The sequence below is a fragment of the Solanum verrucosum genome, unplaced genomic scaffold, assembly GCF_900185275.1.
Source record: "Solanum verrucosum unplaced genomic scaffold, falcon-dt-bn FXZP01000145.1, whole genome shotgun sequence".
NCBI classification, from domain to species: Eukaryota; Viridiplantae; Streptophyta; class Magnoliopsida; order Solanales; family Solanaceae; genus Solanum; species Solanum verrucosum.
The window spans coordinates 1075079-1102091 of record NW_026020698.1 but is presented as its reverse complement, the minus strand read 5'-3'; the positions used below and the strand labels follow the sequence as shown (position 1 = coordinate 1102091).

The 27013-nt window shown below is 38.1% G+C and overlaps 2 protein-coding genes across 7 annotated transcripts in view; one reads left to right on the top strand and one right to left on the bottom strand.

Annotated features, from left to right (window-relative positions):
- Positions 1 to 26866, bottom strand: part of LOC125812372 (uncharacterized) — a 38541-nt gene extending 11675 nt beyond the window's left edge. Inside the window, exons 1-3 of the mRNA XM_049491881.1 lie at positions 26489 to 26866; positions 25559 to 25658; positions 10407 to 10469 (exon numbers count right to left, since the gene is read on the bottom strand). Of these exons, the coding sequence (XP_049347838.1) occupies positions 10407 to 10469; positions 25559 to 25658; positions 26489 to 26691 (366 nt within the window). The 5' untranslated portion in view covers positions 26692 to 26866. The remainder of the gene's footprint in view (positions 1 to 10406; positions 10470 to 25558; positions 25659 to 26488) is intronic.
- The window catches only part of LOC125812370 (GPN-loop GTPase 3), a 267756-nt gene that overhangs the window by 82845 nt on the left and 157898 nt on the right, over positions 1 to 27013 (top strand). The window lies entirely within an intron of this gene.

Sequence of the window (27013 nt, the reverse complement as noted above, 5' to 3'; positions counted from 1 at the left end):
TGTTATTGTATCTTTTGTGAGCATTGGCCATTTTTGTGGAAGAACTTGGTGTTCCTATCCCCTTCTTTGAGCCATAGTGATCTGGATTTTTGCCTCCATGAGATTTCCTCATTTTTTAGTAACTCCTCATATTCTAGTAAAGTTGAGTTCTTGCTTGAAATCTCCCATTCTGATAATCCTCTGCCCTTCATGATCTCATCAACTCAGATAGTTTTTTAAGAAGAACTCTACTTTTTGATACTCGATTCCCTTGTTCACTCATGCTCCAATCCTTAAGTTTGGTTTTTAGAGCCTTAAGTTTTCAAGCAAGAATAAAGTCAGGTCTCCCGGAGAAGTTAAAAGAATGCCACCAGCTACTGATTCTATCAGTGAACCCTTCTGTGCCAAGCCACCAATTTTCAAACTTAAAGTGCTTCTTCTTTTTGTTCCATACACCCCCTTGTAATGCTACAGGACTATGGTCTGATATGAGTCTCTGTAGAACATTTTGCCTTATGTTATTGAAGCTGTCATCCCACTCTTCTGATATCAAAATTCTATCAATTCAAGAGGCTGCCTCGAGATTGTCCCCCTTTGAACCACGTGTAATTGTTGTCTTCTAGCTGTAGGTCTACCAATTTTAGGTCTTCAATAACATCTGAAAATTCTTTCATGCCTCTGGTTCTTCTCTCACAATTTCTTTTCTCTGAGATGAACCTTACTACATTAAAATCACCACATACAGCCCAAGGTCCTTCTATTATTCCCCTTATAGCCCCCAATTCCACCCAAACAGACCTTCTTTCTATATAACAATTAGGGGCATACACCCCTGTGATATGGCAAGAGTAGTTATACAATTGAGACTCAAATTTACAAGTCAAAGTGTACATATCAGTTTCCACAATGTCGCCTTTCCAGGCCCTATTGTCTCATAACATTAAAATTCCCCCTCTAGTTCCACTAACCTCCAAACCTGCATATTTGATCCATCTACCTCCCTAGATTTCCAACTTTTTCTTCCATATTCCCCTCTAATTTGGTTTCTTGCAGACAAATGATATCTGCATTCCACCCCTTCATCACACTCTTAACCAATCTTCTTTTGTCCCTATCATTCAGTCCCCTCACATTCCATGTGACTAACTTGAATTTCATTTATTACATATAGTCAGATTTCTCCCCTTACTCCTATTCCCACTATTTTTGAACTTAACATCAAAATTCACTAGGCTTTTCAATTCTTGGGAACCTCAAAGTCTTGTTTTCTTGCACACTGTTTCTGGTTTCATTCTTCTTGCTTGTCTCGCACTATCCACTTGTAATAGCAGTTCAAGGGCCTCTTCTTCATGACCCTGGAAATCAGCCCCCAGAACCTTCCCCAGCTTGATTAAGTTTTGTTGTACCCATACTGAGGTCTCCCTTTCTTTATTTCTGACCACTTCTTGTTGTCGAGTGTGTAGTGGTTCTGCCTCTTCTATCTCCCACTCCCCCACTTCAGTGATCGATCTTTGGTTTCCTGTTTTTGAAGTTCTGATGTCCTCCACTTCTGTATCAATCATGTTCGTATCATTCTCTTCTATTTCAATCAAGTGGTGCAGTGATTCGATTATTGTTTCTCCCACCATGTTTGCCATCTCCTTTTCCTCATGAATAATCTGGTTTTCCAGCTGCATGTGTGTATTTTCTGTTTCTCGACAGTGTCACGATTCAACAAAATCAAGAGATATATTAGAACTTTCATCTTCTGCGTCTTTTCCTAAAATATCATTGAAAATCACTTGGCTTGAGTAATCAGGCCCAAGTTTTCTGGAAACTCTTTTCCTTGTATTGGGCTGCTGATGGAGGCCCAATATTTCCCCCTCATTTAAATGAGGCATGTGCCTCTCACATGCTTCTCTTCTTTCTTCATTGTCAGCTGTGAGCCAGGATCCACCCACATGTTCTCCAGCTGGGAAATCCCTTGAAATAAGGGATTGAGTACCTTTTTTGCAGACTTTGCAGCCTATGAACCTCTGGGTAAAGGAGGGGATTGTACTTCTCTTGTTTTCTTCTCCAGGAACACCTTTCCCAATTTCCGGCAACATTTCAACTCTCACGTGACTCTCCGCCCATATTGGGAAATGGTAAACGACCCCATACCTGGAGACGGAGACTTCTTTGGGTATGTTTCTTCCATCATTTTCTACCAAGATTCTCGCCCACATCATATGATTCTTCAGTTCTGTCTCCTCCTCTGTAGCAAGCCATCCTCCACAAAGGTTTCCAATTTCTTGGAACACTTGACTTGACCAAAGATGGAGAGGGATACCAATGATTCTAACCCATGTTTCCTTTGTCGGGATGTTGTTGGGGGTGCAACCTACCAACGGAAACCACCATTCCAGGTTGAACCTTTGGTTCTTCCAATTCCATTGCCCTTGTAAGGTCTGTTCTGCCATGTTCCGGTTGGGGAATTCAAAGAGAAACTTTCTTCCATACATCTCATAAATGTTAACACCGAAAGCCTTTTTCCATAACAAGGATGACCATCGTCTGACCTCTGACAGTGTACGCTTCTCCTTATTTCCCCCTTCCAGATGTCCCACTAGACATCTCTTCAATAGCCCATTCTCATGACTTTCCATTTGAGATAGTACTTCAATATTTTCCTCCAAGCTGTTCGTCTCTGCCTCTCTGATGGATTTTGACAGCCATTTACTATCCTTTACAGATCTAGCGTAGGGGCTACGAAGCTTCAGAAACTCTTGGTGGACCTGCCTTTTCCAAACTTTTGGGGCATTTAATGAAGCGTTCAATCTTGAGAGCTGTTAGAATAGAAATAAGTATTTCCTACTTAGAATAGTAATAGGAATAGGAATAAGAATAGGAATCCTAGTTTGAAAAGGATTCCAATGTAGTGTCTATAAATAGGGTCTCAATGTAACAATTTAGATACACAATTCAATAATATTTTTCTCATATATTTCTCACATGGTATCAGAGCATTGGTGAGAACAAACAAGTCACCGAATGTCTATGTCGAATTCCGGTGACTGTTGGGTCTGATTTTGTTATTCTTTTTTCTTTCTGTGGGTGTTGTGCGAAACCAACACCACCACGAGGCTCGGAAAGCTCCCGCGACCAAATCCCAGCCAGAACCACCGGAAAACAACACCCCACGCGCTCTCACGCGCCGATCGGAGGTGGTAGTTTCCGGCAAGATCGGGCTCACGCGCCGGCGTGTGAGGGCTTTTCTAATCATATTTTTTGAGAAATTTTTTGACGTTTGTGAATTAGATCTGGGGAATCTATAACGAAGCGTGCTGTTAAGGAATTTGAAGAGGTAAGATAGTAAAGGCCTTGTGATTCATGTCATGCGTCGGACCCTGCTCCTACTGCGGACTTGCCTCCTCCTAGCCAACCGCTTGCACTTCAAAAAGGTATATGATCCACTCGAAATACTAACCCACATTATACCTTCTTAAGTTATCATCGTCTATCATCACCCCATTATGCCTTTGTGTCGTCTTTGTCCTCTATATCCATTCCTAAGACTAAAGGTGAAGCACTTTCTCATTCTGGATGGAGGCAGGCTATGGTTGATGAGATGTCTGCTTTACATAAGAGTGGTACTTGGGAGCTTGTCTCCCTTCTTGCAGGTAAATCTACTGTTGGTTGTCGTTGGGTTTATGCAGTCAAAATTAGTCCAGACGGTCAGGTTGATCGACTTAAGGCTCGCCTTGTTGTCAAAGGGTATACTCAGATATTTGGGCTAGATTATAGTGACACTTTTGCTCCTGTGGCTAAAATAGCATTTGTTCGTCTTTTTCTATCTATGGCTGTCGTTCGTCATTGGGCTCTTCATCAGTTGGACATTAAGAATGTTTTTTTGCATGGTGATCTTGAGGAAGAAGTCTATATGGAGCAACCACCTGGTTTTGTTGCTCAGGGAGAGTCTAGTAGCCTTGTATGTCGATTGCGTAGGTCACTCTATGGTCTGAAATAGTCTCCTCGAGCTTGGTTTGGGAAGTTCAGCACAGTAATTCAGGAGTTTGGCATGACTCGTAGTGGAGTTGATCACTCTGTGTTTTATCAACATTCTGCACCAAGTCGATGTATCTATTTGGTTGTTTACATTGATGATATTGTTATCACCGGTAATGATCAAGATGGTATCACCGATTTGAAGCAACATCTCTTTAAGCACTTCCAGACTAAAGACCTTGGCAGATTAAAGTATTTTCTAGTATTGAGGTTGCTTAGTCTAGATCAAGTATTGTTATTTCTCGATGCAAGTATGCCTTAGACATTCTTGGGGAGACAGGAATGATGGGATGTAGACCTATTGACACTCCTATGGATCCGAATGTTAAACTCCTTCCAGGACAGGGGAGCCACTTAGTAATCCTGAAAGGTATAGACGGCTTATTGGAAAGTTGAATTATCTCACAGTGACTAGACCTGACATCTCTTTTCATGTGAGTGTTGTAAGTCAGTTTATGACTTCCCCTTATGATAGCCATTGGGAAGCAATTGTTTGTATTCTGCAATATATAAAGTCAGCTCCAGGTAAAGGACTACTCTTTGAGGATCAAAGCCATGAGCATATCATTGGATATACAGACGTTGATTGAGCAAGATCACCCTCTAACAGATGTTCGACATCCGGATATTGTGTTTTAGTAGGAGATAATTTCGTGTCGTGGAAGAGTAAGAAACAAAATGTGGTTGCTCGATCTAGTGCAGAATTAGAATATCGAGCAATGGCGACAGCAACTTGTGAGCTAGTTTGGATCAAACAGTTGCTAGGAGAACTAAAATTTGGCAAAATTGATCAGATGGAACTTGTGTGTGATAATCAAGCGGCTCTTCATAACGCATCAAATCCAGTGTTTCATGAAAGGACTAAGCACATTGAGATTGACTGTCACTTTGTTAGAGAAAAGATACTCTCGGGAGATATTGTTACGAAATTTGTGAAGTCAAATGATCAGCTTGCAGATATCTTCACCAGGTCCCTCACACGTCCTCATATTAATTACATCTGTAACAAGCTAGGTACATATGATTTGCATGCACCAGCTTGAGGGGAGTGTTAGAATAGAAATAAGTATTTCCTACTTAGAATAGGAATAGGAATAAGAATAGGAATCCTAGTTGGAAAAGGATTCCAATGTAGTGTCCATAAATAGGGTCTCAATGTAACAATTTAGATACACAATTCAATAATATTTTTCTCATATATTATATATTTCTCACAAGAGCTATGTCGTACCACCCTGCATTCATGGCAAGCTCAGGAATAACAAGGACAGATCTCCCCCCATTATTAATGGATATGATAGTCATAAATCTCCCATGTTCGTTGTATTTTCTGGTGTAAAAGTGTTCCGGGCAAGCTCAGGAATAACAAGGACAGATCTCCCCCCATTATTAATGGATATGATAGTCATAAATCTCCCATGTTCGTTGTATTTTCTGGTGTAAAAGTGTTCCGCCTCTCTTTTTGCAGTTTTCCATCTCCTAATTGACTTTCTCTGATCACTGGATGCTTCTCTGAGGGTCAAGCAAATCCATTCCATGATTTTGTTGCTCATGGAGGATCTTCTCATCATTTTTCTGCTCCTTTCAACCCATTCATACCGCACTGTTCCTTCAGATCTCCATCTAGTAATATCATATGATTTGAAGCCAGCATTGAAATAAATCCTATTTTCCCCCATTGATAAGGACCAGAAATTAACGGACTGAATCTAAGAGAACTAAACTATCACGTTGGTAATAGTTCAACGAAAAAGACAAGGACTGAAATCAGATTCTGGCCAAAACTCACCGGAAAGAAAGACCCTACCCCCCCTAGGAAGTAGGGAAGAGAGTTATCTCGGGGAGGCACAGAGTGCCTGAGAGCATTATCTTCTACTAACAAAAATTTCTTGTTTTTTTACCGCACCTTAACTTTTGTTTTTGATCACACAAATCATTGGATCTGTCCACAATTTTTCCTTCGAATTTGGTCAAAATAGCCAAAACTAGTTGACATGATCGGGTATGAATCACACACACACCCACGTCCCTGTTGACATGGATGCGGCACCGAAAATGAAGTCTGCCAACTTAAATTTTACTTGTAGATGTGAAAACTTGCACCACAAGTATATATGCGTATGAAGCATGATTTTGTACATTTGAAGGGTAGCCTCTTTATCTTTTCAATACCTTTTAGGTGCACCCATGAGATTGCGATCTATGTTGAAGGATGGGTGTCTTTTACAAAAATCTATTCAGCCTTGTAGGTTCTCAATTTTTGGTATACCTCTTGTATACGTGAGTTTCTCCCATTATTAACGAAAACATTCCTTGTAAAGAAAAAGTATATAAGTATCTTCCAATATGCTAGCCATTTCATCAAGAGGCTGTCATTTTGTCTCCTTAGGTTTTTGATGTCCAATCCTCCCAAGTACCTATTGTTCATTGTTACATTTCACCAGATTGTAATCTTTATTCTCCTTGCATCCATGCAAAGAAAATCCCTTCTGAGTTTGTCCAGCTTCTTCACAACCTTCAGAGATAGAAGGAAAAGAGACATAACATAAGTGGGAAGAGAGTCTAGATCTGAGTTTATAAGAATGAATATTCCTCCTAATAATAGATATTGAGTCTTCCACACTATCAATCTCTTTTCTGCCTTCCCTGTTATGCCATCCCATATCACTATCTCTTTATGTTTATTGTCAAGTGGCATGCCCAAGTAAACTGTAAGCAAATGATCTACATTGCAGCCAAGTATGTCTACCAACTCTGGATGTTGAGCACCTCCTTGACTGTGAACAAACTGTTCTTCATCCAATTTATCTTCAAACCTTAAGGGGCTTCAAAAAACAGTAGTAGCAATCTGATGTAATTTATCTGTTCCTCGGTAGGTTCACAAAATTAATTGTATCATTAACATAAACAAAGTGGCATATTTACTTAGTTTACCCCGTAGCACCTCCTATTTGGAAGTCTCTAATCTCGTTGTTTTGAATGATCTGCTCATCACACTATCAAAATCTTCCATTACCAAAACAAAAAGAAAAGGAGATAGAGGATCTCCCTGTCTAAGACCCCTGACCCCTCCCTGATGGGAAATAACAACTGGTTCACATTCACCAGAATAGAATACCTGACAGTCCTGATGCAAAAACTAATCCACCCCAACCATTTCTCCCAATAATATAAACTATAATACCTTCTACTATTGGTTTTGATATTTCTTTGACACACTACCACAGTTTTATAAGCTCAATTTTAATTTTGAACTGTTTCAGACCAACATCAACATAGTAATCCATTCAGCCATGTGTTTTCATGCTAAAGGGTTCTCATGTTACTGATAGTTTCTATGTGCCTACAGATGCAAGGTATATAGTACATAATAGCATTTTCCTGAGAGCAAAAAAGAATTCAGTAGTACATGTTTGCAAACATAGTTGTGTGTGCGAGAGAGAGTGTGTGTGTGTTTCTGTGTACAATTATTTGTGCCCTAAGTTCCTTTACATATCAAGTATCGATCAAACATGAAAAGGAGAAATTTGATTAAAGTTGAAGGATAGGTAGCAAAGAAGGCCTTCTTCAGCAAGGAGAGCAGTGGATGAGAGAGCCTTCAGTGAGATATTAGTCTGGGAGGAGTTAAGGACTAAAGCTCTATTATCACTTTCTTATCATGGCAAAACTTGTATTTCAAAAAAAAAAAATCAATTCAAAATAGCCTCCCATGAAAATAGAATTGTGCAACTACTTTTACCATTCTAAAAAAATATTTATATGTACAACTGAATTTGTATCTTAAATACACTTGTCACTTCCGCTCGCTTTTTACAAGACTAGTCACTGATTAGCTTGAGGAGCACACAATCCTGCTTAGTCGGAAGATATTGCACTGGCTTATAGTCTGAAGTCTTACAATCATGCCCTTAGCAGCATAGACGAAGAACCCTTTCCTTTGTGTTAAAGAGTCCCACATAGGATGAAAAAGGGATGGTGGTCTTGTTATATGGTCTTGGGCAATCCTTTCCTCTTGAGCTAGCACATTTATGGTTGAGTTAGGCCCAAAGTTCATTTCTTTACATGCTATTAGAGCAAGACCTGTCCCAATTCTTGTTTCCTAATGTTGGGCCCCATATTAAATTTTCCACACTCCAGATGTCCATTCCTGAGCATGAGGTGGGGTGTTGACGAGTCCCACATGGGATGGAAAAAGGGATTGTGATCTCCTTACATGGTCTTGGACAATCGTCCTCTCCTAAGCTAACTTTTGAGGTTGAGTTAGGCCCAAAGTCCATGTCTTTCCACTTTGAAAATAATTTGGGAAGACAAAGGAAGATGAAAGGATCTTTTATTTTGGCTTTAGAAGATCCCCTTACAGGTGACAACTTTGGGGAGAGGAAAAGAATTAGCGCTAATGGCCATCTTTTCTGCACTAGAGCTGAAGCAATACAAACATTCTCTCCTTCATTATGGCTGGTTTACTGAGATTTAGATCTTTTTTTTAATTTGCTGTGTGATGATCAGATGAGTTGTGTCTAGATCTGGATGACTTGAGTCACATCTTGAGCATTATAATTTCACTGGAAGAAGAGATGAATTTCAAGTGCTATTCTTATGCATTTGGATGAAAAAGAAGAACATCACTAATATAGGTGATTATGTTTTGGCTCAAGTCCAATGTTATTTCTACATTTCATTTTTGGTACGAGGAGAACCATCCAGCTAGTCATGATATTTTGAGAGATATTTTTTGCATTCTGACACTTGGTATCTTGAGAAAGACCTACAATACCTGAAATTTGTTGTACCCAGTCCAGAACTAAATGACCCTTTACTCACTTAGAAGCACTTAAGTAGAAAACAATTAGAAGATTCCCCTTTTGACTTCGCATGTTTCCTTGGGTGGGTCAACTTGAACAAAATTTGGCAAGGGGGCTAACCTCCTTTACTAATGTTCTATATAATGTGAAGACAGAGCTTTATAATATGTTCAAAAGGTAAACATGTATTAAGGATATTAGTTTCCAATGATGCAAATTTCTTCCTTTTTCTCCCCTTACTAACACAGACACGACTTTTACCTTTTTCCTACCCCCTCCTCTCCTTTGATCTGCACATTCTCCTTTCCTTCCTTCTGTTTTTCTTTAACCAAAACAATACCATAAGTCAAGCGAAACCTTCTCTTTTCCTCCTGTGTAAAGCATGCCCCCTCATACTTTTTCTCTAGTGCTTACAGTGCAGGGGAAAGCTCTTAGCACAAGTGGATCATATTGCCCAAGTCCAGACTGAAAATGATAAAGATCATTCCTTTAAACCCACTACTTATGCACCCACAAAGCCTACCATGTAGCACATAAGTGGTTCAACAGGCTGCTCCAATCAACTTACCATTTTTACCATTTTCTCCTCTATTCCTAAATATGCACACCATTTAGATAACAGATTATCTTGTTGATACCTTAGCCTTCTACAAAGCAACATGGTAAAGACGAATTTGAAACAAAGAAACAGAAAAGCCTAGGACCTCTATTGCATAATTCCAGTGACCTACCTCACTAAAGTATAGGTAATAAGGTAATAGGGTTATAGTGTTCAAGACTTTTACCAGAAGTGGGTCAAATGTGAAGATAAAAATGACTTTTAACTTACTTTAATATTAATAGGGAACCAACAAACTTTAATAATACAGAACATCATCTAAAGGTATTGAAGACCCTTGGGGTGAGCTCCTCCCCCCCCCCCCCCCCCGCTAGAAAAACTGATATAATTGTGATACAAGTATAAAGTAGGATAATAATTCATTTGATGGAGTTTATAATTAGTGCTCTAAGAGATAATTGCAGTAATGGGATGACCAGGACAGCTAAATAGAAGAGAATTGCAGATTGCTCACCAGAAAAGTAGAATGCACAATATCAGAAGCAATACTTGGAATGCTTTAAAAAATGTAATTCAGCTTAACAACCAAAAAAGTTAATAATCCAATTGTTTTGGACTTCTAAATTCCATACTATACAAATAAAGATCCAAGTTTTTCCCCTTTAAGGGAGAAGGAGAATAGTTCAGTATTCTGTCATCAACACTACACTGGCTAGTTTTTGATGAAGCATAATACTGCAATAGTAAATGACAAATGAAAACAATGACCACTACACTGTGATATGGACATGGCTACATATGGGTCTATACAGTAACAAACAACAGTGACACTCAATCAAGACACACTTAATACTTGCACTAGTAAATGACAAAAAAGAAAGCAATAATCTCTCCACAGTGATATGCTACATATGTGTTTATACTGTAACAAACAACAGACAGTCAAAGCTCCATAAAGTCAATGACAGAAAAGGACCTCATCTTTTAGAAGGAATAAGTAAAAGATGGCCAAGAACTATGTAACACAAAAGCTGTAGTACCTTTTTGTCTTTATTTTTCCGTGAGTTATGATCATCTTTTCTTCGCTTTCCAATCTCCTTTTTCTGCCACAAGGAATAGATAAAACTTAAAAGAATAAGGAACAGTTAAGAAAAGTCTATTCTACCTAACCAAAATAACTGGATTTATTTGCTGAAGAAGGGAACGTAATGTGTTCCAGCTTCAGAACAAAGTCTTTTATAACAAAACCACTATACAATATTTTTGCAGTTACCCACATACAGTATTCTAATATTATTCTTTATGGAGTGTACAGTTAAGCAATATCATTTTTTGAGACATTGAAGTCCCTGCTCAGGGAAGTCAGGACCTTTAAAAATGAAAAGGGAAAACATCTTACTTCCTCATTTAGATCCTTTGTAAAATTTTGTGATTTAACATGTGTTCAACTACAGTGTTGTCAAAGACAAAAAGCATAAAAGTCTATTTAGGATTTAAGGGTAAACACAATTAGAGTGTGACCTTGACTTAAAGGGGTGCAAACAAAGAAAAAATTTATATATGTATAAATGATTAAAAAAACACTATTAGATTTGAACCGGACACCTCATGATTCTCCTTTCACTTCATTGACCACTGGACACACCTTTGGGTGCACTCCTTAACAACTAAATATCAATTTGCTAGCTTTATTTATTAGGGGGAAAAGGGTAAATTTTGCCCTTGAACTATTTATGGACCAAAAGTGACCTCTTTGTTAGCCAAGTAGCTCAAAAATGCCCTCCCCATAAAAGATGAGGGAACTTTTGGGCAGAAAACTAAACAAAGGACAAAAACATCCTATTTCAAATAGTTAAGGGGTATTTTTGTCCTTTTCCACAACAAGATACCCGATGTAATCCTACACGTGAGTTTTGGGGACAGTACAGAGTATGCAGACCTTACACCTACCTTGGGAGGTAGAGAGGCTATTTCCGATAAGACTATTTTTGTCCTTTTCCCTTGAAATAAAAACCCTCCAAGGCTACATATGTTAGTTGATAAATTTCTTGAGAAATTAGACTTGGAGAGTTAGTGGAGAATCAAGAGTTCAATCTTTGAAGCTCGTATGTTATCACATGAAACATGTCATGCGACGAGATGTTGTTGCAGACTGATTGCTCATAACTTCGTTGTTTTGACCCATTCGAATACTAGAGAGAGGTTTTACGATTGCCCTAGAGAAGCTCTGTAAGTTTAGTTTCTTGGTTTTCATTTGTCCGGTTTAGTTAATTGATTTGTTGCTTTATTTGTTGGGTTTAGTAAATTGAAGCCAAAAAAAAGCTCAACTCATGTTGCTAAAATTCTGATTTAAGTAGGAGTTAGTATCTGAATTGGGTGGTAAATGTTACTTATTTTAGTTTGAAATATTATTGATTTTTTCCCGAAAATTTGCTAATTATTAATCATAAATTTATCTTTACTTATCTAATTGGTGAAGTTAAATTTATTTATTCTTATTTGATTGGTCAGGTTAATTCATACTTTTTTTTGGGGAGTGGCATGACAAGAAGTCCCCCAAGAGCAGTGATTGCTATCAATACTTTAAATTCCTGTTGGATGCTATTAAGTCCGGAAGGAACAATATAAAGTAAAAGGTTGATGAAATTGAAGATTACTGATTTTGTCGAATTTCACATAGTAAATTGGGGGGGGGGGGGGGGGGGGGGGGGGGGTGATAAATCAAATCTTTTGCTTGAGTGATTGAAAATCCATAGATCCCTATCGCAAAAGATCCAACAAAGAAATTCCAATAGAATTGTTTAAGCATTTGTAGAGCAATGCACCTACAATTTACTCAGAAAGCACAATTATCCTAACTTACCCACATAGAAGTTCTTCCAGCATCATCATGCAGAGTCCTTATATAACAAAAAACATCGAAACAATTCTTACATTTTTTCCAACTGCGAAACAATTGAACACCTTTCTAGGTTCATTCTTTCTTATGTACCATGATCTCTTCAAGAATCTCTAGAGTACCAAGTTTAAACGATTTTCCATAGTCTGGAAAAAAGGCTTTCAAAGAAAATGGTTGAACACCACCGGAGGAGGTTCCAAAGGCCTGGAAGGAGCCTTTAGAGAAGAGTCTTGGGATAAGTGCTTGCGAGCTTTTCCTAGGATAGTTCCACTTTCCGAAAAAACCAATGGAGTTCATTCCCAAGTTTCCTTGACACTCTAGTCCTTCCAAAAGTGGTGGCTTAATGTGGAAGGCTTCAAAGTAAAAGTTCAAGAGTGGTGGTGTTCTTTTATTATATCTGGTACCCCTGACTATATCCAAGCAACAAAATTAAGCATGTTAAAGGCTAAACTCAAAGAATGGAGCAAAGAGAACCAAGGTGAACTGGAAGGCAAGAAAAAGCCACATCCTAGATCAAATAGGGAGCTTGGAGACCATCCAAGAGGGCAGACCTTTAAATGATGATAAGCAGCTGGTAAAGGCTCTTTTTTTTTTTTGAGAAGGGCTGGTAAAGGCTCATTTAGCCATGGAATATGAGGAAGTGGCCAGAAATGAAGAAATATTTTGGAGGCAGAGATCCAGAGTCCATTGGATCAAATGTGGTGATAAAACACTAAGTTCTTTCACAGAATGACCACTGCACATAAAAGACTCAACAGAAGTGGCCAGAAATGAAGAAATATTTTGGAGGCAGAGATCCAGAGTCCATTGGATCAAATGTGGTGATAAAACACTAAGTTCTTTCACAGAATGACCACTGCACATAAAAGACTCAACACTATAGATTCCCTGTTGATCAATGGAGAACTATCTAGTGATCCTGTGGCTATCAAGGGCTCCATTGTGGATTTTTATCAAGATCTCTACAAAGAATCAGAAAATTGGAGACCTTATTTGAATCTTAATGAAGTACAAGGCATTTCAACAGAAGAAAGAAACCACCTTGAGGGAGTTTTTGAGGAAGAAGAGATACTGGCAGGGATAAAGATGTGTGCTGCAGAAAAAGCACCTGGTCAAGATGCAGACATTCCATAGATTTCATGTGTGCTATATACCATGGCTTTCTTTCAAGCTTTCTGGAAAACAATAAAGGAAGAACTGATGCAGACATTCCACAGATTTCACTCTCATCACAAGTTTGAGAAGAGCTTCAATGCCACTTTTGTAGCTTTGATTCCTACGAGGGTTGGGGTAAATGATCTAAGAGATTTCAGACCCATCATTCTAATCTCCGGGATCTACAAAATCATAGCAAAGGTGTTGGCTGAGAGATTAAAGAAGATAATAAGCAGAGTTGTAAGCAACCACCAGGTGACTTTCATCAAAGGGAGACAAATATTGGATGCTGCTCTTATTTCTAGTGAGTGCATTGACAATAGGATTAGAGGAGATGTGCCTGGAGTTATGTGCAAATTAGATATAGAAAAGGCCTTTGACCACCTGAACTGGAGTTTCTTGTTGAACACTCTCAGGCAAATGGGATTCGGGAGAAGGTGGATTAAATAGATAGAATTCTTTATCAAAACTACTAGGTTCTCCATTTATCAAAATGGAGAACCTGCAGGTTTTTTTCCAGCTGAAAGAGGTTTGTGACAAGGGGATCCCTTGTCCCCTTTCCTGTTCATCATAGCTATGGAAGGGCTAGGCAGTCTGATGAGAAGGGCAGCAACAAACAACTGGATAAGAGGCTTCAGCATTAAGAACAGGAACAATGAACGCTGGACAAGAGGCTAGGCAGTCTTGTAGAAGGCTGGAGGCCTGCTTTTGAGATTGCTAACTGTCCTAGAATCTCCCAGGAAGATCAAGAGTGGCTGCAAAGGCCATTCACTGAAGCTGAGGTATTGGGTACTATCAAACAGTGTGATGGTGACAAAGCTCTGGATCCAGACGACTTTACAATGTGTTTCTTCAAGGAATGTTGGGGGACCTTGAAAGAGGACATGATGAAGACAATACACAATTTCCATCAAAATGAGTTTTTTGAGAAGTCTTTCAATGCTACGTTTATAGCACTTATTCCTAAGAAGAAGGGAGCAGAAAAGTTGAAATACTTCAGACCAATAAGTCTAATTGGTGGAGTCTACAAAATTATAGCCAAGCCCATTACTGAGAGAATGAAGAAGGTTATGGGGACTCTGGTTGATGAACACCAAATGGCCTTCCGGAAGGGTAGACAGATCATGAATGCAATCCTTCTGGCAAATGAGTAGGTAGACTCTGGGTGAAGCAGAATGTACCAGGAGTGCTTTGCAAGCTTGACATCGAGAAGGCATATGACCACATAAATTGGGCTTTCCTTCTCAAAATATTGAGAGATATGGGGTTTGGCAACAAATGGATTAACTGGATCAGTTTTTGTATCTCCACTGTGAAATCTTCACTCATAATCAATGACAGTCTAGAAGGCTTTTTCCAATCACGGTGAGGCCTGAGATAAGGCAACCCCATGTCACCTTTTTTGTTCATCCTAGCAATGGAGGGCCTAAACTTTATGATCAGGAGAGCAAGGGAGAACGGATGGATTAGAGGCTTCTGTGCTAACAGAAATATGGGCAATGCAATGGAGATATCGATATCTCATTTACTTTATGCAGATGATTCCCTAGTTTTTTGTGAAGCTGAAGTTACACAAATAAGGCATTTGAGACCTATCCTAACCATTTTTGAAGGCGTTTCTGGGCTCCATGTTAACTGGCATAAAAGTTGTCGCAACCCAGTCAACCAAGTGCCTCATATGCAGATCCTAGCAGAGAACCTAGGGTGTCAAGTGGCTTCCCTACCTACTAAATACCTAGGTATGCCTCTCGGAGCAAAGAATAAGGAGCTGGAAGTGTGGAATGAGATTCTGGAGAGAAGTGAGAGGAAACTAGCAAAACGGAAAAGTCAATATCTGTCTTTGGGCGGCAGACTAACCCTTATAAAATCAGTCATGGATGGCCAACCTACCTATATGATGAGTTTGTTCCCTCTACCAGTCAGCATAGAGAAAAAAATTAACAACGCAGGAAGAGTATTTCTATGGCAAGGCAACAAAGAGAAGAAGGGGTACAATCTAGTCAAATGGGATATGGTGATCCTTAGCAAAAAGCAGGGTGGTCTAGGCATAAAGAAGTTACGTGCACACAACGAAAGTTTACTACAAAAATGGTTGTGGAGATTTTGTTGTGAAGATATGGCACTTTGGAGGAGATTAATTTCACATAAATATGGGCTCCTGAATAGTTGGATTATTAAGGAGGTGACTGGTACATTTAGGTGTTCCTATGGAAAACAATTAGAAGATTGTGGCTTTCTTTCAATAATAATCTGAAGTACAAAATTGGTAATGGGGAAAAGACTAGTTTCTGGAATGAATTGTGGATTGTGGAAGAAAACCTGAAGACTACCTTCCTAGATATGTATATTTTGAGCTTGCAACAGATGGACAAAGTGGCACAAGTATGGAGTCCTTAAGGGTGGAACTTGATTTTTAGGAGGGCCTTAAATGACTGGGAGATAAACAGAGTGGCTGAATTGCTGCAGGTCCTAAATGTTTTCCCAGGAGTAAATGCAGGTCCTGATTTGTCAGTCTGGAAATTGCACAACAAGGGGTCCTTTACTGTGAAATTATGCTACTGGAGACTGAATTACAGTCGCACAACGACAACTATCTGGCCTTGAAAACTGGTCTGGAAGAGTAAAATCCCTCTCAAAGTCTCATGCTACATCTGGTTGGTGATCAGGAGAGCTTGTTTAACCCGTGAAGTACTACAGAGAAGAGGTATACAGATTTGCTCAAGGTGTTTTATGTGTGAGAAAGAGGCAGAGATAAATAGTCACTTGTTCTTGCACTGCCGAACAACTTTAAATCTGTGGAACATGCTCTTTTGTATACTAGGCATAAATTGGGTGATGCCCAGAACCTCCTTTGATTTGCTGAAAAATTGGGAAGGAGTGGGGAGAAGAGGGTCACAAGAAGACTGGTGTAGGAGCATTCCAGCATGTATTTGGTGGACATTATGGAGAGAAAGAAATGAAAGAGGTCATGATGGAATAGCCAGCAGCAGTGTTTTGGACGGCAAGAGGTGACAAGGGTCTGCCTTGCCAAGAGGCGAGGCGCTCGCCTTTTTGAATTGAGGCGCCAATTAATACCAAAAATTAAAAATATTTAATTGCATATATAAATATCCAAAATCTCAATAGCAATAACATATATTAGCAAATATTTCAATTCAAAAACTAATAGTAGATACTAAAAGTCCAGAACTTTAAAGACCCAATAATTCAAAAGACAATACTAGAACTCTAAAAGTCTATTCTTCTTCAAAACTATTCAACTCTTGAAGATCAACATCATCTACATCATTATATTGCTCCTCATCTTCTTCCTCCTCGTATCCTTGTATCTCAAAATCATTTTTTTTGAGAAGGCAGTTCAGATTTCAGAATTTCAGATTCACTTCACATGAAATTGAAGAGAAGAAAAGAAGAAAATAAGAGAAGAAAAGGACTGAAGAGAAGAAACGAAGAAAAGAAGAGAAGAAGAAGAAGAAGAGAACTGAAAAGAAGAAGAAAGAAAAGAGGCCACACCTTTCAATTCGCGCGACTGAAGGAGAAGAAGAGATCGCGAGGTTGAGGAGAAGAAACATGACTGACCCCAAGTATGGAAATAGGAAAAAAACCCTAATTTTGACTAATATTATTAAGTCAAATCTTTTTAAAAATTTTAAAACAAAAAGGCGCCGCCATTCAGATCGCCATTATGTCGCCTTACGTCGCCTAATTGATCTCGCCTCGCCTCACTGTGAAATAGCGTGACATAGCGTGACAGGCTCGCCTCGCCTCGCCATAGCGCCTTTGGCGAATGGCGCTCGCCATTCAAAACACTAGCCAGCAGTTTCCAGAATATCAAGATGAAGAGACTTAGTCTGTTGTTTTTTTGGTGTAAACAAGATTTAGTGTGGGAGATAGATAGTTTAGTCGATTTCATAGGACAATTGTAAAGTCTCATGTCTAGTTTTTGGTCTTGATGATACCCCCGAGTTTGTAAACCCCAACCCATCAGTTTTTACCTTATGGGTCTTTCGGTGTGAATATACAGTTACCATTATCAAAAAAAAAAAACTCTCAAGCTAAACACTAAAAGTCAGAGTTGGTAGGGGAGACAAGGTACTTTTTTGGGAAGAGGACTGGAGTGGTCATGGCACACTTCATTCCCTTTTTCCTGGACTGTTTTCAATAAGCTTGAATACTGGATGCAGTATACAAGAAATGTGGTCCCCTCAAGGGTGGAATCTGACTTTCAGAAGACCCCTAAATGATTGGGAAATACCATGGGTAGTAGATTTTCTAACACTAATAAGAAACTTCCCAGGCACTAATACAGACGCAGACAAACTCATTTGGAGGCACCACAATGATGGAATTTTCACGGTTAACAGGGTATACAAAAGGGGACTGAGTGTAGCTGCAGGCAGGTCAACTGGACCTTGGAATACTATATGGAAGAGTGTGGCTCCTAATAAAGTGAAATGCTTCACTTGGCTAGTAGCTAGGAAAGCATGCTTGACACATGAGGCATTGCAAAAAAGCGGGTCCATCATAGCATCTAGATGCCTCCTCTGCAAGGAGGCACTAGAAACCAATAAACACTTTTTCATGCATTGCAAAGTAACGACACAAGTTTGGGCTATGTTCACTTCCATTGCTGGAATCAACTTGATCATGCCTGAACATACTGCATACTTGCTTAGCTGTTGGATCAGAAGAGGAGGAAGCAAAAACCAAAAAAGATAGTGAAGGATAGTCCCAACCTGCATCTGGTGGACCATTTGGAAGGAGAGGAACCGGAGGATCTTTGAAGGAACAGAATCCTCTATTTTGAAGATTAAGTGGAAAGTTATTACTTCACTAGGTTTATGGTGAAAAGAACCAGAGTATGGAAGAGGGAATCCAATTAGTGGATTTTATAGGCTCCTTGTAAGTATCTCTCCTTTCCTTTTTTTGTAAACTTTTTGGAGGTGACCAGCATTGCCTTAATGCTGAAGAATTTACCAATTTAAAAAAAAAAAAAAACATGCTCCTCTTACAACTCGACTCTGGTACTAAAATGTCAGACGAGCCATTATCCATCTTAAGCCTCCACGTTGCTACTCCAACAACTGCTATAATGATTATAATATCAGACTCTGCAAATATACCATATTTCATCAAGCCACATTGAATATTACTATCCATGAGTAGTAGCTAGTCTAACATGCAGGAATGATTATTCTAAAAATTCCATAACATCTCTAGGACTTGAAAGGTTCTTCATTAGGAGTGATCCTCTTAGCATACTCCTTTGCAAGCGGTGATCCTCGAAATTGAACTACAAGTTGATTTTGTCGCTTCAATTGTTCTCATAAAAAATATTAGATCTCATGAATAGATATGGAATCCAAAGTGGCCACATAACCAGTGCTAAAGAAATTCAGTACTAATGTTCACTAGATTTTGTACGTTCTTTGGTATTGAAATTCTCATTCACGTTATGCTAAACCTTGGTGACTCGAACTCGCAACCTTCGGGTTGGAAGTGAGGGGTGTTTACCATCCGAGCAACTCCCTCTCGTCCTAAACCTTTTAACCTAGCTACAATAAATGACAGAAAAAATTCAAGGGCTTCTCTTGACCCATTTGACAATATAATTAGGCTAGGAGTAAACAGAGATCGCAACTAAGTACTGTTGTAGCAACATAGTCCATAAAAATTGTCAATGATCCGGCTGACAATGCTCCCAAATCTCTATTTAGCTCCATGGAACGTCATGTCCTTGGTGTGATTTCCGAAACAACCACCAATGTCATAAATAGATCCAAGTACATCTTTACCTTCTCATCAGTATTTCTGGAAGCGTGAAGCACAAAAAAGCGACAAGTGCCTGCCTCACTTGAAGTGTGAAGCAAAGAACTTGCTTCATTAAAGTGAAGCATGATCTTTAGAGAAAAGGAAAAATTAGCTTTGCACAAATAAATAAAATGACTAACTAAACAAAATAATACTCCCTCTGTCCCAATTTATATGACTTACTTTCCTTTTTAGTCAGTCCCAAAAAGAATGACACATTTCTATATTAAGTAACAATTTAACTATAAAATGTTCATTTTACCCTTAATGAAATGATTTACAACCACACAAATTTCTATCATTCATTTTAGACCACAAATTTTAAAAGTCTTCCTTTCTTTCCTAAACTTTGTGCCGAGTCAAAGTACCTCATATAAAATGGGACGGAGGGAGTATCTATTTGCAAATCTTTTCATCTAACAAGTAACAAATAATTTTCCACAGGACGGGCTAAATCGAAACCAAATTGTTTAGATCCTCAAAACTAAATTTGAAACTGAAACTAATAATAAGAAAAAAGAGAAATAAAAATACTATTAAATAAACTAATTTTTTACCATTAAACAAACTTAAGAGTATTAATAAAATACTATTAAAAATTCTTTACATAAACTGATTTTATAATATCAAACCAACTGAAAAAAAGTATTTATTTAAAAAGTATATAATAAATAAACTGATATTTACTCTTAAGCAAACTGAAAGAAGTACAACAGTAGCAGCATAACCAGTGTAATCCCCCAAGTGGGGTTTGGGGAGAGTGACACGTATGCAGCCTTACCCCTCCTTGTGAAGGTAGAGAGGTTGTTTCCGATAGATCCTTGGCGAAAAAATAGTATTTACATAAACAATACTAAGGATTATTAAATAAACTGATTTTTTTACTATTAATAAAACTGAAAAGTAGTTAGTTAACTATTAAATAAGTATTCAAATAAACTGATTTTGTACTATTAAACCAACTGAAAAAAAGTATTTATTTAAATAATATCAAAGTATCTAAATAATTGATTTTTACTCTCAAACAAACTGAAAAAGTACCTATGTAAATACTATTAAAGAAATATTAAATAAGCTAATATTTTTACTATGAAACAAACTGAAAGAAAACTAAATCATTATAAAAGACCCAGCAGCAATGGTGGCAAGCGGCAAAGAAGATGCAGCCACAACAGCGAAATCAAGAAGAAAAAGAACAAAGAACGGCAGCAAAGAAATGATACCCTAGCAGAAAAGTAGCGCAGAAGAAGATAAAATAAGAAGAAAGAAAGAAGGAGACCTACCTCAAGTTTGAAGAAGAAACAACAAAAACTAGCAGAGACACAACAAGCAAAAATCATACCTACTTTTCTTCTGGAAAGACTACTTTTTACAGAAAAGTAAAAAAAAAATCGCTCCGAGGCTTCAAGACTTCACGCTCGCTTCACATTTCCCCGAAAACGGTCACTTCTTCAACATCACTTTGCTTCACACGGAAGAAGCGCTATACCCTCACTTCGCTTCACCGCTTTAAGAGATGAGGCGCTCGCTTTTCACAACATTGCTTCTCATAGAAAACAAGTTAGGAACCATATGACCGAAAAGACAACATAGTCAAGAAACACTCATAATTATCAGGAAAAAAAAAAACTTCCATCAGGTTGGCGATATCTGTATAACATTTCCCTAAGAAAACTCATATAGTCTCAATCAATAACATTCCCCAAACCACACTAAGGATTGCAAAGGATAGAGTGCCTTCTTAGCCAATGTCATTCTCTTCTACTCAACTGTTTGGGAGATTGTATCGCCGGATAGATGCATTCAAGGAAACAATGGAGGTAACTACATCAGTGTAGTCAAAGGCGCGATTTAAGCGCGCTTAAGACCTGAAGCAAGGCTCAATGTTGTGCGCTTTGCGCCTCGCTTTATGTGCGCTTCAGTGTCGTCATCAAGGTTCTAAGGCAAACTTTTCCTTGCCAATGAACCTCTTTTGAAGAAGTGACACTAAGCAATTGATATTTTACTTTATCATAAAAAAAATTCAATTTCTTTGGTCATATATTTGTCATTAATGTTTATAATTATTAGACTTGGACTAAACATATATATTTGTATTTTTTCTCCCTTTGAACCTTTTTTATTAAAGCCCACGCTTTATTTGCGCTTTGTGCTTAAAGCCCCAACAAACCTTAGAGCTTTTTTGCGCATTTTGCCTTTGATAACACTGAACTACATACGCCCAACAACCGAAAGGAACCAGAAAAGATTTTGTAATTGCAATTTATTTCTGGGAACTGTCATCAAGCACATCGCCTCTAAATCATCAAAAGAAACCAATGTAGAAAGGTCTACCAACAAAGTGACTCTATTTGAACTAGGGTTAAACGGAAGCTGAAGTAACATATGTTGAGTAGTCATAATTAGAGATATCACACTATATCCATGCACATTATTATAATCGAGCATTAGATCGAACAGGTTGCAAGCAACTCTAGTTTCCTTAAATTCCAAGCATTGTTCCACAAGTGTTGATAGGAACAATACCCAAATCAGGCACTCTAATGCAATCAAGGAGCAAGGAATCAAAGTCTACCTTACTGTGAGAAATATTGGAGAAAAATATTATAGAATTGTGTATCTACATTATTACAGAGAGACCCTATTTATAGACACTACAATACAATCATTTATCGAGTAGGAAACTATATACTATTCATATTCTTATACATATTACAAGTAGGATTGTATATACCTATTCCAATTCTTGACACTCCCCCTCAAGCTGGTGCATACAAGTCATATGTACCTAGTTTGTTCGAGATGTAATTAATGCGAGGACCGGTGAGGGGCTTGGTGGAGATACTGCAAGGTGATCACTCGACTTCACAAAATTGACCGTCAATCTCAATGCACTTAGTCTTCTAATGAAATACTACATTTGATGCAGAACGTTGATAAAACGCGGAGTGATTAGCCCCATTATGAGTCATGCCAAACTCCAGAATTACTATGTTGAACTTCTCAAACCAAGCTTGAGAAGATTATTTCAGACCTTTCACTCTGCGCAATCGACATACATAGGCTATTGGACTCCCCTGAGCACCAAAACTAGGTGGTTGCTCCATATAGACTTATTCACAGTGCAGCAGTCACCGAAAAGTGTTCAAAATATATGGTATATATCGATCATCTTGGAATCAATAGATGAGTTGATATTAGATATGGAACAAAAACGTCACTAAAAAACTGGTTGAAACATGCTCATGCATCGGAGTATTAGATTTCATGGTTGAACCAGAGAAATAAAATTATATGAGTAAGGTCGGAATAATGGCACAACCCTACTGAGAAAGAATTAAATGGGTAGGGGTTAGAATGATGGCATGACCCTCCTGAAAAATAGAAATTATATGGGTAGGGGTGGAATGATTGCACAACCCTACACAAATAAGAAAATAGTCACCGAAAAAATGGTGCTGCGCAAATCAGATATGAAAAAGTGGTCACCAAAAAGATAGCCCGGTGCTACACAAATCAGATATGAGAAAGTAGTCACCATAAAGATGGAATGGTGCTACACAGATAAGATATGTGAAAGTAGTCGTCAGGATAATGCACGGTACTACATAAATCGAATATGAGAAAATAGTCTTTTTTTCTTTATCAAAAAAAATAATGCACGGTGCTACACAAATCAAATATGAAAGATAATCTGAAAAAATGCACGATACTATGCAAATTAAATATGAAAAAAAGCAGTCACAAGAAAGAAAATTAGATATGAAAAAATAGTCACCGGAAAGATACACGGTGACCCAACTTTTTCTAACATAATTGTTGGTCAGGCGGGTGGCATATATAGGTAATAGCCACCCGCCAGCAACGAAAGCTCTTTGATTTTCTACAAGATCTTAAGGCACTGATACCATGTGAGAAATATTGAAAAAAAATTATTGAATCGTGTATCTACAAAAGGTTGTGAATCACAATTTACTGTCACGAATTCAGTATTGACCAGTTGCAACCTAAGTTGCTCGGACTCTTCACTATTGGTGTCGCACCTGTGTCGACACGACATAGGTGTGGGTGTGGGATCCGTGTACGATTTGGTCAACCGTTTTTGGGTACTTTGACCAAAATCGATGGGGAAAGCCTGGACAATTGTAATGATTTATGTAATCAATACAAAAGCTAAGGTGAAATTAAAGGAAACAGTATACCTTTTATATAAAAATTTCTATCACTCCTTTTCCTTTGATCTCCTTCCAGGATTCTCCTCAAGTTCTCCATATAATATCTCATCATTTAGGTTTAATAACTCTATTTTAGATATTTTTTTGAATTTTTTTTTTTTTTTAAATTATCTATTTAGATTATTTGAATCAGTTTTAGGCAAATCCCCGCACCCGTATCCATACAATGGATCCATATCCCCGAATCTTAAAAATTAGATCATGAAGGATCCGATCTTTAGATCCACACCCGTATCGGACACCCGCACCCGAGTCCGAGCAACTTAGGTTGCAACGATATTTTCCTCCCCACTAGTGTTTCGGAAAGCGATAAACAACAAAAAATGAGAGCCCATTTACTAAGGCGGGAAGCGAAGTGCTCACCTTTTTGAAGTGAAGCACCAATTAATACAAAAAAATTGCAATTTTAATTTTGCATGTATAAATAACCAAAAACTCTATAGTAATAACATATTAGAAAATATTTCAATTCATATACTTTTTGTAGACAAAAATAATTAAGTTATTATTCTGAAATTGTAGTCTACAACTGGAAAAAAATGCAAGAACTAACTGTCTGCAAAAAGAAGAAAGAACTCCAGAAATAGAGGACGGAAAACAGAGGAGAAGAGAGGAGAAAGAAGCTGTTGGAAAAGAGAGGAGAAAGAAGCTGTTGGAAAACAGAGGCCAAAGAAGAAAGAAGTAGAAAAGAAAGAAAAAAAGAGAAGAAGTACCTAAACAAAACAACCTTAGTTGTTGCAACTTGCGACTGAAAGAACAAGAACCTGAAGAAGAAGAAGAAGAGTTGAAACTGACCAAAAAACTCTAGATGTGTGTTTTAAAGTCTATTTAAGATAAACCGACGCTTCTCCTTGCGCAACACCTCTTGCCTCTCGTTGCCGCCTCTCACCTCTCAGTTACTTTTTTCATCGCGTAACACCTCAAGCCAAAAAAATGATTAACTCCTGCTTCACCTCACGCTTTAAGCGTAGAGCTTTTGTGTCTCATCTTGTTTAGGACAGTTAAAGAACAATTGGTCCTCAAGGTTGGACAGCATATGTCATAAAGTGAAGCTTCAGAAATAGATTTTCAACACAATATGTAAGCAACTGTGAGTGTCCATGGGATTCCAAGGGAGACTTCGAATAACAGTTCTTGTATGTGATTATGAATCAAAAGTCTATGAGGTTGTGCATAATGAAAAAAGAGGGCAATGCATTGTCGATGTGTCCAAACATACGAGTGCACTTCTCTTGCATTGCCATGATCAGATCCAAGATGGTATTGAGTCAATTGTCGAACATGGTAGAACATTATAAAGGCATGGAGTACGAGCAATGCTCAGCATCAATGTAATGATAAAGCTTTGTGTTGCAATAGAGGAATGGAATACAGATAGTGAATGAGAAATGTTTCTCCTTTATTTGCAACAAAATGCAGAAATAAAATGAAAACTTATACGGGAGGAAGGTTCAAGATTTCTTCTATTAACAAATAAGAAAAGAAAGACAAAGTTCTTGCATAACCCTAATGAAAGATTTCCTCTTGAATACTTAGTCATCTTCATACAATGCACATGTTTCTTTTAACAGGATTCCAAATGTAATTTGACAGCTGTCCAAATGTAATTTGACAGCTGTCCAAATGTGTCCTCAACCTTAGCCTTTTGGCCAATGTCATTCTTGAATTTTTGCCCATCCTCTGGAGGTCGTTTTAAAGAGAATCAGAAGAAAGACTAGCTGCCAAAATGTGCAAAATTCCATCAATAAAATGAAAATCCTCCAGAACCACTACTTTCTGTAAGTATCACGCCCAAGAGAGAAGGTAAGGCACCCGATCCAACCAATATGTGGATTCGTATTATTCAGGGGTTTAAAAGTTGTACAAGCTCTATTTATCAAAAAAAAGTTGTACAAGCTCACGCTTGCCTCTTTTTCTTTTTCTCTTTTCTACTAAAGCAAAATTGCATGTTACTAGCATGTGTATCACTAACTATATAGAAATAAATCAGCAAAAACCAGAAAAGAAAAAAAAAACTTACAGTCATCCATCTACAACATCTATGTTACCAAATATGCAAATAAATTAGATAAAACTAGATCAAAAAACTTACAGACATCCATCTACATCTCAATGCTACATCTCGAACAGTCTTGTCTTTTAACTGCATTGCAATTTTTGCATACCTAGATATGTTGCTTTCTGTTGCATATCTGCAAAAGTAAAGTTCCAATCTCCATTTAACCAATCACGAGAATAGAAGTCAGCTCTGATACAAATACTAATAATGCATAGTTAGCATAAGTGATGTTGTTTGGCAACGCATGCAGCAAATCGAAGTAAATACTGAGTAACCAACATTAAGAGTTGTCGTCTTCGGCTGAAATGCATGGTGCAGTTAACCATAACAAGGACATCATATATATTTAGTTTTTTGATAATTGTGGTGTCCGGGCCAGCTTGCGGTACCTCGACTAACTCCAAGAGATACCTATCTGTCCACCAAGTCTAGAACACATGGGAAGAAATCACCTAGTGTTTTTGTCTAACTGAAATTTGAACATGAGACTTCATGGTGCTCAATCCACTTCATTGACCACGAGGCTATACCTTTGGGTTTCATATTTGTAATAACTAATAGTTAACTAGAACAAGAATTCTGTATGCATCTAATTATTTCTCTCCATTTCGTTAAACTTACTATAGCAAACACTGTCGGTATATTTCCAAGTTGATTGGGTGACAGGAAGAAGTGGTCATTGTTATTATAGAAATGAATTACAAGACAAGATTATTTATGATAGAAAATTCACTAATCCATAGAATTAGTTTACAACTTGTCTAATTTATTCAAGACAGATACATCCACCACCCAAAGGTTAGCAGAAATTAGGCTAAAAGGTTAAAAGTTGTATGATTACCCATTTCTTGCCCTTGCGAAAATTTCTAGACTAAAGAAGAGCGCAAGCAGCAAATTTCAGAGGAAAATCAATAATTCAGGAATTAGTTAGCAACTGGAAATAAAAGAAGGATTAATACAGACTTGGCGAGCAATTCTTCAAGGAGGGACTGTTCGTCAGGAGTCCAATCAACAGAAAGGCCGGGATTGTGTCGTAGAGCCGCCTGTGTGGGGCCAACCACAGAGTTTTCCGGAACGGAGAGACCATTAGTGGTGGCGCCATTCCCATTGCCGGTGCCTTCTTGACCACTATTATTACCCGCCGGAGGATTCGCGCTGGCAGCCATCAATTTGTACAGTATACCGACAAATTACAAACAATTGCAAATTCAAGTGGAGATAGCTGAATCTGTAGCCTACAACCAGTTTGGAATTGGGGAGCGCCGAGCGAGATTTAGTAATTTTATTATTATTATGAGAGAAGAGAAAATCGGTACGGAACTGTTTCTAGAGGATTTCAATACTAATTGACCTTGGATAAAGAGGGGAATATTTTCTTCATTAGATAGCTGTTTCTTTTTCTTTCTTTTTTTTAAGAGAGAGAGTAATTTATTTACTTTAGGGCTGCGATATTTTTGTAAGTATTTTCATTTTGAGACTTTTACTCAT